Genomic DNA, 15056 nt, shown 5'->3' with positions numbered 1-15056 from the left:
AATATCAGGTCAGGCATTTCTATTCTAAATAGTAAAATAAATTAATTTTTAAAAATTAAGCTGGAGTATGTACCTTAAGTATTCTGAAACCTTGAGCTCTATTTTTCCCTTACCGTATTTTTCATAGAGGACCAGCTAGATTGGCAGGTTGTGTAAAATCTCATGCAGCTACTCTCCAGGCAAGACTTGCATTCGTCCCAGGAATCTGTCAAAGACACCTGGCATAGACTTTGTTCTTCTTCCAGATGTTCCTGAACTTCATTCATGAGTTTCAGGGCTTCCTAATTAAAAAGTAGAAACACACATCCTATGACTAGGTAAAGAAGATGTAATATATATATATATACAATGGAGTATTACTTGACAATCAAAAAGAATGAAATATTGCCATTTGCAACTACGTGGATGGAACTAGAGGGTATTATGTTAAGTGGAATTAGTCAGAGAAAGACAAATATCATATGACTTCACTCACATGAGGACTTTAAGAGACAAAACAGATGAACATAAGGGAAGGGAAACAAAAATAATATAAAAACAGGGAGGGGGACACAACAGAAGAGACCCATAAATATGGAGAACAAACTGAGGGTTGCTGGAGGGGTTGTGGGAGGGGGGATGGGCTAAATGGGTAAGGGGCACTAAGGAATCTACTCCTGAAATCATTGTTGCACTATATGCTAACTAATTTGGATGTAAATTAAAAAAAAAATTAAATTAAAAATTAAAAAAAGAAACAAACGTCCTATTTCCATTTCATAACTCTATGTGTACCTTAGCTGATTTTTAAAATATGCGTATTCTGATGTACTTCTTTACTCTTTCTTTGTGCCCCTAGCTGTTAACAGGTCTACCTGAATGCTTTCTGTTTGTTTAACGAAAAGACACTGGTTGATCCTTACTGAAGACTGAAAGTCTTATCCATCTGTTCATTCATTTATTCCTTCTTTCAACAGTTTATTGGGTACTTGTGATGGGACAGACATTACACTAGATGCGGGTGAATTAGGATGTGGTCTCTACTCTGGGGGATGACTATAATTTACCTGTTTACTTGTCTGTCTTCACATATAGTTCTTGGAAGATGTGGAAAGTGGGCTTTAAGGTTTATAAAGCTGACAAATTTATTTCCATCATTTATGTTGCCTTTAATTTTTGTATGTTCTTAAACATTGCAAGAAAGGGCAATTCTTGTATATCAAATCAGATCTGCCCAGCCAGTTACACTCTAATTGCAGACATGCCAGGTTTTGAGGTTGTCTTTCTTCTTGTCTATATTCCGAGTGCTCCCCCTCGTGGTGCCTTGCTGTATGTGGTCAGGTCCCACGCCGGGTGGTAAGGAGCCTGTCCCTGAGAATCTCAGCCCTGCCCCAGGACCTCCCCCAAGGCCAGCACCCTGCCTAGACCCCTGGTTCCCTAGTGTGGACTTCTAAAGACAAGCTCCCTCCAAGCCTGAGACCTAGTTCAGGGGAGTGACTGGATATAATGGACTCCTCCATAAAACAGTCTCAGAGCTAACAGTGACTCCCTTAAGTGAAAACCACACAGTGGAGGCAAAGTTTCTGTACTTAAAACCAATTTAGTATTGATTTTTACCTAATGGAAAAGAAAAAGAAATCACCTTTCCCTGTCATGTTAAGCCCAAAGAACTAGTTGGGCACTGAGAATCTTTTGAGGATTTCCTTGTCTCCTTGGGCATTGTAGATCAATTTGGGTTCCTACAACTTCTCAAGAAAGTTACCCCACCATGGCTGGAAACAATACTGCCCACATTTCCTCAGTCAGTACCATTTTTATTTTATTTTATTTTATTTTTATTTTTTAAATGTTTATTTTGAGAGAGAGAGAGCACGACAGAGCATGAGCAGGGGAGGAGCAGAGAGAGAGGCAGACACAGAATCCGAAGCAGACTCCAGGCTGAGAGCTGTCAGCACAGAGCCTGACCCAGGGCTCGAACTCACAGTGTGAGATCGTGACCTAGACAGAAGTTGGACACTCAACCAACTGAGCCACCCAGGCGTTCCAGTCAGTACCAATTTTAAATGTCTTGTTCATTGTCACCATAAACCGAAATCCCAATATTTCCAATTCCAAACTACACTCACTGTGTACCTTTGTGCAAATGGCTTAACATCTCTGAGCTTTAGTATCTTTCTTAGCAAATAAGAATAGCAATAGGATTTACCTCTTAAGGTTTTGTATTGAGATAAACAAGCAAGGCACATAGTGTGCCTCAATTTCCTTCCACTTCCTTCCGAGAGCACAACAAAAACCAATTACCAAATCACATGTCCCAAGTTTTGGTAGTGTAATGTTGCCATGGAGGAAGATCTCTGGGGAAATGCCCTGCCCATTCCTTCTGTTTCCCCCTAAAATGTCCTACCTGCTGACTATTCCTGTAGTTTACAGATTTTCAAAGTCCTATATAAACTTGGTGTGGGGGTCAAATCGCTTTAAGCCACCCTGGAGTTTCTCACTTTCAGTTAATTTCAGATGCTCTCTGAATATTAATATTATATCAACAAAATATAATATTAATTATTAACCATTAATAATTAATTGTTAATCATTAATATTTGTATTAATATTATATTATATTAAATAATATTGATACTCTCTATATATATATACTATTAATATATTATATAATTATATTAATAATATTATATTATATATTATAATATATAATTAATTATATTAATTAATAATATATAAATATAATATATATAATTATATTTTATATTGGTATGATAATATTCAATATTAATAAGGAGGGGCTGTGAAGGGGTTTGTGATGACCCTAGGTCACCTGAGGATGGGTAGACTGGGGGCACCAACCCCATATTTGCTAAGTCATCATTTGCCTAAAGTATCCTTTATCCTCAGTTTAAATTTAGGGGCGTACCTGCGTGGCTCAGTCAGTTGGGCGTCTGACTTCAGCTCAGGTCATGATCCTATGGTTCATAAGTTTGAGCCCCGCATCAGGCTCTGTGTTGACAGCTCAGAGCCTGGATCCTGCTTCGGATTCTGTGTCTCCCTCTCTCTCTGCCCCTCCCCCACTCACACTCTGTCTCTCTCAAAAATGAATACACGTTACAAAAATTTTTTCTTTAAAAATAAAAAAAAGTAATTTTAGGGGGGGACTGGTTTTCTTTTTTTAAATTAAGTTTTTGAGGCTTCAAACCTTAAGAGTATAATTTAATGAATGTTTATATAGTAAGAAGGTTTTTAAGAAAAAAATCCTACTAGTTCTTGGGATTCCTGAGGGCAAACTGAAACTGACATCTGTTTACTTGACCCACCCCTAACTGAAGCATTCTTTTCTTAGTATTACACCCTTGACTTGTGGGGAGGCCAGAGAAAGGGACAAAAACAGAAAGTCACTGGGTCCCAGAGGCACAATGCCGACAGCTGATTTTCTCTGGGATCATTCATAACTGCGCTGGGTTAACACGCTCATGGACATCATGAGCCTCAGTTTCCTTAGCTGTAAAGGGAAAGTAATGGTTTATGCAGATGTTGGAAGGATTACTACACATGATAATGTGTTTTATAAAGGGCCTGCAAATGATATCTAGTGTCATTATTCCCAGGGGCCAGCTCACAAGCCCATCACAGAAGAATCCAGCTCCAGAGGCTTTCACATTATCCTTATAAGGAGCTATTTTTGACTTCCTCAAATCTTTTGCTTGCTGTCCAAAGGGAGGAGGGTTTGCAGCTGCTAGTCAAGTGATCTCCTTTCCTTGCTAGGGACCCTGTGCCACAAGGGGTATAGGTGTGGCCGTAACATCAACCAATCTGGTGACAGGTTCACAGATAACTTTGGGGTCAGCCTGTCACACAGACCTGCTCCAGTGGCTCAATGGACACCCAGAGGCCACTGTACTCAGAAATAAAGAATTCCAGCAGCTATCTGCAGTTGGTGGCCTCCAACTTTACATGTTATAGGTATAGGTGTAGGGAGGAAATATTAAAACTTTTATTTTTAAGTTTTAATTTAAAAACTGATCCCCTATCTCTATCAAAAGTACATAAACATTTTAAAAAAAGGGGGTGCTTGGGTGGCTCAGTCGGTTAAGCGCCGGACTTCGGCTCGGGTCAGGATCTCACGGTTTGTGGGTTTGAGCCCCATGTTAGGTTCTGTGCTGACAGTTCAGAACCTGGATCCTGCTTCGGATTCTGTGTCTCCCTCTATCTGTGCAACCTCCCCGCCCTGTGCCCAGCTCTCACTGTTTCTATCAATAGTAAATAAACATTAAAAAAAATAATAATTAAAAAAATTGATGGCGGGGAAGGAGAAGTAGGTGGCGGGGTAGGAGAAGTAGGAAGTTGTTTAATGGGTACAGAGTTTCAATTCTGCAAGATGGAAAGAATTCTGGAGCTTGATTGCACAGAATTGTGAAGGTATTCAGCACTATTTACCATACACATAAAAACAATTAAGATGGTAAATTTTATGTTATGTGTATTTTACCACATTTATAAATTTTTAAAAATAAAATTTTAAAGTAATTTACTGTCAATGTTAAAATTTAGAATACTTTCCAAATTATTTTGTTACAGTTTTGATTTCCTCTTTGATTTAAGGGTAATGTTGAAAATAATTTTAAAAAATAATTGAATTGTTTTGAATGTTATGTTCATTGTTAATGTTATTAAACTGTGAGCCATGCAATGTTCATAACTTAGAAACATATTAAGCTTAATTCTGTAACATATGAACAATTTTTAACATCTTCTCTGGATATTTGGATATATAGTTGACCTTTAAAAACATGGGTTTGAATTGCATGGGTCCACTTACAAGTGGATTTTTTTCAACAAATACAGGACGGTACTATAAATGTATTGTCTTTTCCTTATGATATTCTTAATATTTTCTTTCCTCTAGCTTTATTGTAGGAGTACAGTACACAATGCATACGACACACAAAATATGAGTTAATCGACTGTTTATACAATTGGTAAGGCTTCTGGTCAACAGTAGGCTATTAGAAATTGTTTTGGGGGAGTCAACAGTTACATGCAGATTTTCGACTGGAGGTCAGCACCCCTTACTCCCACATTGTTCAAAGGTCAACTGTAATGTGTATTTCCCATTGGTAAGATATATAGTTTGAACTGTAACTATTAAGCAAAGACATTTGAATAAAGAAACTTATTAGGCTGATGTACTATTTTATATACATTGGTGCTCTCTTGTGGTGCTTATGTCAGACCACTGCATGTCACCAACTGCTCGAGAGGACCATGGGGAAGTGGGTCCTCCACATTCCAGGAGCATCACACTGGTTCCCTCTCTTTTGTTCCCTTGGAGCCGATTGCAATGAATTGCCATTTAGAGGGCCCAAGTGAACGATGGTTTTATTATTTAGTTTTAACTAAGCTAGCCCTCACCAAATGGGCAAGAGTCTTCAAAAGATTCTTGATAAAAACCAAACAATACCCATGAGATTAAAAAATATGAATAATTTAAGCTCAGGTAGACAAGAAGCAAGCGGCAGAGCTGAAACGTCTTCATTATAAGCTCTTTGTTGGTCACATGACAAAGTAAAACTATGATCTAATCAGACCTGGCCATCAGCTAAAAAGTTTCAAAATATTTTCCAGATTATTTGAAATATGGATTTAACATCCACCCTAGCTAGTGATGAACCTCATCCTACATCTATTTTGTGCCTTGAGATAGTAATGGTAGCAATTCATGTGTCTAATTTACAAACAAACTAATATGCATAAATTTAGGAGTGAACACTAAGAATAATATTAGTAATAGGGATGGGGGCTCAAAAACCTTTGGAGACCACAGATCTAGCCAAAAACTCCATGAACACTTTTGACTCCATATCTAAAGTCAGAATGGACTAAAGATAAAGTATTTTTAAGAAAGTAGCACTTCCCCAACAGAGATGAATCCCTCAAATTCCTGGATTTGGAGTCCTGCACAGGCCCACTCTGCCTTTGAAGTTTTCATCCACTAAGAGCTGCTCTCCAGAAAATCTACTGTTAGGGAAAATAAGTAAGTCATCAACTGCACTAACAGATGCAGTATTTATGGTCTAGCTATATTTAAGAGCAGGTGTTATTCCCAATTACTGGACCTGCTTTTCTCTTTGCATTTCTTCAGGGTTTTCATTAGATTGGTATGTTCCTCCTCTCTTCTTTCCATCATGATTTTCATCTGCTTCATGCCAATCCAAAGCCTTCTTCACTTCTTCGTCTCCATCTATGTCTCCAGCCTCAGGAAAACCTAAAAGAAGCATTGCAGTTTTTTCCCTTTGAGATCTGATCAAATTGCAGTGTATCAGAATACAATAAGTTCACCAGTTTTCATTATGGTCCCTTAATAGAGACTTAGCTGTTCTTTTGCAGCATCAAATTCTGGAAGCAGATCACAATGGATTGGCTGTTAGCTGCCCCACGGACACAGCTGCCATGTAGATGATACTTCTATTCCTCGTGTCTGAGCTCCTAGACAAGTCAGAGTTCATTTAACCTCATTCTTGTCCTTTCACTCAGGGCCTGTTTCCAGTTATCCATTTTTTTTTTTGTCTTTCACTTAAAACTCAAGTGTGTTTATATTAGAAAAAAATTCAGATTTTCTTCACAGACAATTTATATTAAATGCCAAATGGGAACCTCAAACACAGCGAACAATTGCCCTTTCTTTCAGCTTCAATTGCCTTCCCAGGAGGCATTAAAACTAGAAAGTATCTCATATAATACAAGATTCTTTAATAACCTGCTGGACATCTCTTACATACCCTTTTAAAAATTGTATTTACTTTTTTATTTTAGAGAGAGGGAGAGAGAGCATGCAAGCAGGAGAGAGGAGCAGAGGGAGACAGGGAGAGACAGAGAGAATACCTTTTTTTTTTTTTTTTGAGTTTATTTGTTTAATTTGAGAGAGAAAGAGCACAAGTAGGGAAAGGGCAGAGAGAGGATCTCAAGCAGGCTCTGTGCTGTCAGCATAGAGCCCGATGCAGGCCTCAATCTCACGAACTCATGAGATCATGACCTAAGCCAAAATCAAGACACTTAACTGACTGAACCAGCCAGGTGCCCAGGCACAGAAAGAGAGAGAGTGAGAGAGTGAGAGAGAGAGAAAAAGAGAGAGAGAGAGAGAGAGAGAGAGAGAGAGAGAGAATTCTAAACAGGCTCCGTACTCAGCATGGAGCCCGATGCAAGGTTCAATCCCACAACCCTGGTGTCATGAGCTGAGATGAAATCAAGAGTCTGACACTCAATCGACTGAGCCACCCAGACACCTCTTTTCTACATCTTTAATAAGCTTTTGGTGGGTATAAAATTCATTGTCATTCTCTCTTTGCAGTAGTCAGTGTGGCTTCCAAAGGAACTTATTTTTGTTTCTGAGTTTAATCATAGACCTTCCTAAAGCAGCATTTTAACTAATTTATTTTTCTAAGTATTCAGTACCCAAAGCATATATCGTCAAGCAAAGGTCACAAGTTCATGAACATAGACTAACCAGATTCAATGTCACTATAACCCATTCTTTCACTATTTCAGGAATAACTGCACAGATAACTTTAATTGTTTAAATTTTTCAAATGCTAGAAAAGAATTTCACTGTTCGTTAAAACCGTGCCGAGAGGACACCAAACATCTGGATGATACCAAGAAATGCAGCCCGAAAGTTGGCAAGTTTTATCTGTGTGATAGCAAACATCTGGATATGTGAACGTTCTCAGATACTCGGCTGGAATTCTCTACTTTTATTCCAGATGTTTGGCATCATGTCTACTTGGTTTAAGTGCTGAGAGAACATCCTACCGTGAAACTGGAGGGCCGTAATGAATACGGTTATCTCTCAACCGTAAATCATTTGTATATGCCAGCAACACATGCAAACATGCAAACAGGACACAGAGCAGATAAAGAAACCAAACATACCCTTCAGGTTTCCATGGATACCGGCTTTGTCCTTCCAAGTAGGTGCGCAGTGACGTCCTTCCAACCATAGCAGATACACAATAAACACCAAGAGTGATGGCTTCATGTTCCTGCTGTTACTGCAAAGGAAAAATAAACCTGTACCAAATGCCTTCCATTAGGTTAGTTTTTGCCAGCATCAATTGAAAACACATGGCGATCTCAAGCAGTTTTCTGTCAATTTTTCTTTATGATTTTAGACAAGTTATGCTAATATGCCTGAGACATAAGGAGACCTGGAATATAAATTAAAAAAAAAAAAAGACAACCCAAGTCCCTATTTTGTTTACATTCTTTATGACAGTTAAATAAGGTCATCATTTGAAGTATTTGAACTTCAAGACATCGAATAGTATGGATCACAGCCCCATAGAATCCATACTTCATTGTATGTTCTTGTCAACAGAAACAGCCTGAAATACAGAATTAGTTAAAATATGTCAGAAGGATATTTTTTTCCTCCAAAATTCTGAGTGCTCAAGTAAGTTTTTACCGTGGGTAGTTTATGACTTATTCTTTCACGAAAGCAAAATAACCTCACAGATTTTTCTTATATGTCTTATGAAACCCATCAAGATACATGAATAATGTACAATTATTTTTTTCTTTTCAGATAATGAATGTTCTTCTAAATTTAATTTGATATACTTTTGTTATAAACATTCCAGATACAAATAAGTTAGATTATTTTAACTCTTCCCAAAGAGATATTTACCTGCTTTATGTATATTTGTTATTTTGGGAAGAAATAATTTCATTATTTAATCAACATCTGGATTGTCTTTTTAATAAAATAACACTGGTACTAGTAGTTACAAAACTATCCCATTTTACATATCTACACCTATCATTTGAACTAACTCTTCTTTCTATTAAGACCATATTTCACCAAATGAAACTTTTTAATATATATTTACCACTAACTTTGCAGTTTTTCTCCAGTGAGGTTACCACCCGCTTCTTAAAGGGCCTTCAATTTTCTCTGATTTAATTTTCATCTCTGTCAGGGATTTAGCCTGGTTCTTTTAATTTGATGACACAGTTCTTAATCCTATTAGCCTAATATTTTGAGATTAAGAGTATGGTTTAAAATTTGGTAGGTTTTAGAAAGAAACACTAGAGGGCGGGCTGTGCACATGATCAGGAACAATGACCTTGAGTAACGTTATTATACACAAATATTTTGTAATTGAAGTATAGTTGACATACAATATTCTATTAGTTTCAGATGTACAACATAGTGATTTGACATTTATATACATTATGAAATATCACCATGATAAGTCTAGTTACCATCTGTCATCATACAAAGTAATTGTAATATTATTGACTATATTACCTATGCTATAATAAATGTAAATGTATATAATGCTGCAATAAACATGGGGTACATATATCTTTTTGAATTAGTGTTTTAATTTTCTTCAGATAAATACCCAGAAGTGTAATTACTGGATCATAGGGTAGTTCTATTTTTAATTTTTTGAAGAACTTTCATACTGTTTTCTACAGTGGCTGAACCGGTTTACATTCCCACCAATAGTGCATGAGGATTCCCTTTTCTCCGCATCCTCACCAACACTTGTTATTTCTTGTTTTTTAGATACTAGCCATTCTGATGGGTGTGAGGTGATACCTCACTGTGGTTTTGATTTGCATTTCCCTGATGATTAGTGATGTTGAACATCTTTTCATGTGTCTGTTGACCATCTGCATGTCTTCTTTGGAAAAATGTTTACTTTCTGCCCATTTAAAAAAATGTTTATTTATTTCTTTTGAGAGAAAAAGAGACAGAGTGCACATGAGTGGGGTAGGGGCAAAAAGAGAGGGAGAGAGAGAATCTCAAGGAGGCTCTGCATTGTCAGCACAGAGCCCTGACACAGGGCTTAAACCCACGAACCGTGAGATCATGACCTGAGTCAAAATCAAGAGTCAAATGCTTAACTGACTGAGCCACTCAGGCACCCCTCTCTGTCCATTTTTTAATTAGACTGTTGTGGGTTTTGTTTTGTTTTTGTTTTTGTTTTGTTTGGTGTTGAGTTGTAGGAGTGCTTTGCATAGTTTGGATATTAACTCCTTATTGAATATATCATTACAAATATCTTCTCCCATTCAGTGGGTTGCCTTTTAGTTTTGTTGATACTTTCCTTCATGTGCAAAAGCTTTTTAGTTTGGTATAGTTCTACATGTTTATTTTTGCTTGTTGCCCTTTGCCTGAGGAGACAGATCCAAAAAAATATTGCTAAGACCAATGTCCAAGAGTTTACTACCTATATTTTCTTTTAGGAGTTTTATGGTTTCAGGTCTTAGATTTAGGTCTTTAGTCCATTTTGAGTTTATTTTGTATATGGTGGAAGGAAGTGGTCCAGTTTTACTCTTTTGCATATAGCTGTCTAGTTTTTCCAACACCATTTGTTGAAGAGACTGTTTTTTTCTCCATTGCCTATTCTTGCCTTTTTTGTTTGTAAATTAGTTGATCATATACATGTGAGTTTATTTCTCACATGAAATATGCGTCTGTTTTTGTGCCAGTACCATACTATTTTTATTACTTTAGCTTCATAGTATAGTTTGATATTAAGGAGTGTGATACTTCCAGCTTTGTTCTCCTTTCTCAAGATTGCTTTAGTTCTTTAGGGTCTTTGTGATTCCATGCAGGATCATTTGTGGTATTATTTATTCTAGTTCTGTGAAAGATGCTATTGGTATTTTGGTAGGAAGCACATTGAAACTGTAGATTGCTTTGAGTAGTATGGACATTTTAACAATGTTAAGTCTTCCAACCCATGAGCACGGTATAGCTTTCCATTATTTGTGTCATTTCAATTTCTTTCATCAATGTCTTATATTTTCAGAGTATAGGTCTTTCATCTCCTTGCTTAAATTTATTCCTTTGTATTTGGTTCTTTTTGATGCAGTTGTAAATAAGATTTTTTAAGTTTCATTTTCTGTTAGTTCATTATTAATATATAGAAATGCAACAGATTGTTGTATATTGATTTTGTATCCTGTAACCTTACTGAATTCATTTATTAGTTCTGGTGGTTTTTGGTGGAGTCGTTAGGGTTTTCTAGTATCATATGTTATCTTCAAATAGTGACAGTTTTATTTCTTCCTTACTAATTTGGATGACTTTTATTTCTTTTTCTTGTCTGATTGCTATGGCCAGGACTTCCAGAGTTATGTTCAATAAAAGTGGGCATCCTTGTCTTTTTCTGATCTTAGAGGAAAAACTTTCAGCTTTTCACCATTGAGTATGATGTTAGCTGTGGGTTTGTCATATATGGCCTTTATTATGTTAAGGTATGTTCCCTCTGTACCCACTTTGTTGAGAGTTTTCATCATAAATGGATGTTAAATTTTGCCCAGTGCTTTTCTGCATATATTAAGATGATTATATGATTTTTATCCTTAATTTTGTTAATGTGGTATAATTTGCAGATATTGAACCATCCTTGCATGCCTGGAATAAATCCCACTTGATTGTGATATGTGATCCTTTTAATGTTTTTTTTTTTCTTTTTAATTTATGATTGAAGTTTAGTTGACGTACAGTGCTATATTAGTTTCATGTGCACAACATAGTGATTTAACAGTTCTGAACATTACTCACTATTCCTCACGATCAGTGTAGTCACCATCTGTCCCCATATAACATTATTACAATAGTATTGACTATAATTCCCTATGCTGTACTTTTCATCACCATGACTTATTTATTTTATAACTGGAAATTTGTACCTCTTAATCCCATTCGCCTATTCCTCCCATCCCCCCAGCCACCTCCCCTCTGGCAACCACCAGTTTGTTCTCTGCATTTAAGAATCTGGTTTTTTGTTTGATCATTTGTTTTGTTTTCAGATTCCACATGTAAGTGAAATTATATGCATTTGTCTTTCTCTGTCTGACTTATTTCATTTAGCATAATACCTTCTAGATTCATTCATGTTGTCACAATTGGCAAGATTTAATTCTTTTTTATGGCAGAATAATACCTGTTTTTTTAAGTGTTTATTTTTATGTATTTATTTTTGAGAGAGAGGCAGAGAGAGAAATAGAGAATCCTAAGCAGGCTCTGCACTGTCAGCACAGAGCCCAATGTGGGTCTTGAACTCATGAACCATGAGATCATGACCTGAGCCTAAATCAAGAGTCCAATGCTTGGGGCGCCTGGGTGGCGCAGTCGGTTAAGCGTCCGACTTCAGCCAGGTCACGATCTCGCGGTCCGTGAGTTCGAGCCCTGCGTCAGGCTCTGGGCTGATGGCTCAGAGCCTGGAGCCTGTTTCAGATTCTGTGTCTCCCTCTCTCTCTCTGCCCCTCCCCCGTTCATGCTCTGTCTCTCTCTGTCCCAAAAATAAATAAACGTTGAAAAAAAAAAAAAAAAGAGTCCAATGCTTAACCAGCTGAGCCACCCAAGTGCCCCTGTAGTAGTTTCTTATAATCCTTTGTATTTCTGTGGTGTTGATTATAACCTCTTCTCTTTTATTTCTGTTTTTATTTATTTGGGTCCTCTCTCTCTTTTTTTTTTTTCTTGATGAGTCTGGCTAAAGGTTTATCAATTTTGTTTATCTTTCCAAAGAACTAACTTTTAGTCTCATTATTATTTTCTATTATTTATTGTTCTGTTTCATTTATTGATGCTGAGGGGGCACTGGTGGGTGGGGCTGGTCCTTGATGTGGTCGGTTGTAAAGCCCAGCCCTGACGATTGCAGGTGCATTGGTAGGCAGGGCTGCCCCCTTCCAGGGGTGGGAGTTGCTTTGGTGGGGGGGATGTTCTCTGGGCGTGGCAGGGTGGAAGTATCTTTGGAGAGGGACTCTGGTCCTGGCTGAGCTATCCATGGTGGTGTGTAGGGTGGGAGTCACTTTGGAGGAGTGCCTGCCAGAGTAGGTGGATTGGGCAGGGCAGGTCCACCTGGGTAGGGTGAATGGTGGTAGCAAGGTAGATGGGAAGTATCAGAAATGTCACTCATCAAGGCAGATGCTAGTTAAAAGGAGACTAAGGAAAATGGGGCCTGTCAGCAGTCCTATCCCTAGAGAAGGTTCTTACAACTTCCTGCTCCTTTGGCACATTCCCTAAAACTAGTAAATAAATCTCCTTCATACATGGCCCGGGAGTTTTTCAAACTCCTGCCTCTGTGTTGGGTCTCAGAGTGAGTGAATTTGTGTGTGAGCCTTTTGAAAGTAGAGTCTCAGCTCTCCTGGAGTTAAGCCCTGTTGATTTTCAAAGCTAGGTGTTATGGAGGCTCGTCTTCCCTTGGAGAGACCCAGGGCTGGGGTGCCTGATGTCAGGCTTGAATTCCTTGCTTTTCAGGAAGGACCTCCACATTCATGACATTTCTCCCGTGTGTTTCACTGTACCAGGGCTGTAGTTCCTGACTAGACCACATCTCTGTCCTTCCTACCTGTCTCAATGTGGCTTTTTGTTTATATCTTCAGGTGTGGAAAGGCTGTTGAGCCTTTCCTACTGGCCTGCAGGTTGTTTTCAGAGAGGTGTTCTATATGTAGTTGTAGTTTTGGTGTGTCTGTGGGAGGTAGTGAGCTTAGGATCTTCCTGCTCTACACAATTTTGTTTTGATAGGACCCATTACAACCTTAAGCATTTTTTTTTAATTTGAAATTTATGATACATATATTCCTATATAGGCCAAACAAATTTCTTTGGAAATATAAGCCACAATACAAAATAGAGTAAATAAACTCTTAGATAAAATATTTTGAAGATTATTTATATAGCTGGCATTTTTTTGAATATATGCAAACACATTCTAAGTAGATAAATTATAAAAACCCAGCATATAAATAATGCAATAGATGAGTATTTCAGGCCCACTATAATTTAATAATTGATTAGCTGAACTGAAAATCCAGCTAATGATTTGTTTAAAAACAATTTAGAGAACTCTTAGTCACCATAGCCAGTTGTAGCCTGGGTCTCTCTGGCTACTGACATCTCAGAATCATCATGGTCCCCTTTAAAATTTTGAGGAATTAGCCAGTCAATACTTATTATGTGCTTAGTACTTTCTAAGTGGGTCACACTGACTGCTCTGAACTAGCCCACCTGCCTTTTGAGGGCCCTTAGTCTCCGTATTTGAGCAAACTGCTGTTTAGACTTATCTGTGCTCCACTTGGGCACCGGGATGGGCAATTACAGGACACACTCAAAGTCCAGCCCACACCCCATTTTCAGCTGTCTTGATTACCCACTAATCATCTGTTTAGTTGGAAACCTCTTAGCTCTATTGGCAAACAGATCATCTCAAAGCAAAACTTGAACTATTAGTATTTTAAGTAGCTTAATGTCACTGTTGAGCAATTATAGTCCACACCTGAAACAGATGTGTCCCATCCTGAGAGGGTGACTAGTCGGCCCATGGAAGAAGCAGGGCTTTGGGTATTTTTCTAGGAAGAGAAGAGCACAGTTCTGGAAAAGTTAGTCATAGTAAATTAACCAGTGCTACTTCAACCTGAGAACTCTTGCTCATTAGTTGCTGTTGCCTAAGTTAGGGACCTTTTGAAGTCACGGCTGACATCTCCGTACTCTTTCAACAAGCCCAAATTTTTTTGAAAAAGGAACCTGTTGTTTAGTAATACCAGTGCTTTATCCTGTAGTGGCAGATTTTTTTCTGTAATCCATGTTCCTCCTTTAAGTGTAATTTCTGAAAACATAAGTTTATTACTAACTAGTACTAATTACTTTTTAAATATCCTGAAGCTTCCAAAAGTTTCTTCCTCTAATTATTTCATCTGTTTTTACAGCTGCCATTTTGTTCTTAAGATTAAGCAATATTTCATGCAAACCCCATTATTTTCATAATTATGACATCATTATGTTTAAGATTTAAGTGGATTATAAAATATTCCAAATAGCTATTTGGTAACCAAGGAGACCTAGAAGCAAGGTCATCTTAGGTAAGAAAGACAGAAAGAAGGTATGTGGAGTATCAACCGAGAAATAGGCTGAGGAGTCAGACAGATGGACTTCAAAATGTCAGGCTACGTTGCTAAGGTCAGGCTTGGACAGCGTGTCTTATATATGTGACCATAATGGACTTGTTACTAAGTCACCCCTGATTAGATTTACCCATTCTGCCACTGGCATA

The 15056-nt window shown here is 37.7% G+C and overlaps 1 protein-coding gene across 1 annotated transcript in view; it reads right to left on the bottom strand.

Moving 5' to 3' along the window:
- Positions 1–8026, bottom strand: part of CLUL1 (clusterin like 1) — a 28256-nt gene extending 20230 nt beyond the window's left edge. Inside the window, 4 exon segments of the mRNA XM_030292572.1 lie at positions 114–277; positions 6097–6196; positions 6198–6250; positions 7915–8026. Of these exon segments, the coding sequence (XP_030148432.1) occupies positions 114–277; positions 6097–6196; positions 6198–6250; positions 7915–8020 (423 nt within the window). The 5' untranslated portion in view covers positions 8021–8026.
- Positions 8027–15056: the final 7030 nt, after the last annotated feature.

The sequence above is a fragment of the Lynx canadensis genome, chromosome D3 (assembly GCF_007474595.2).
Source record: "Lynx canadensis isolate LIC74 chromosome D3, mLynCan4.pri.v2, whole genome shotgun sequence".
In the NCBI taxonomy this organism is placed as follows: Eukaryota; Metazoa; Chordata; class Mammalia; order Carnivora; family Felidae; genus Lynx; species Lynx canadensis.
Note: the sequence above shows the minus strand (reverse complement) of the source record. Positions and strands in the feature narration are given on the sequence as shown.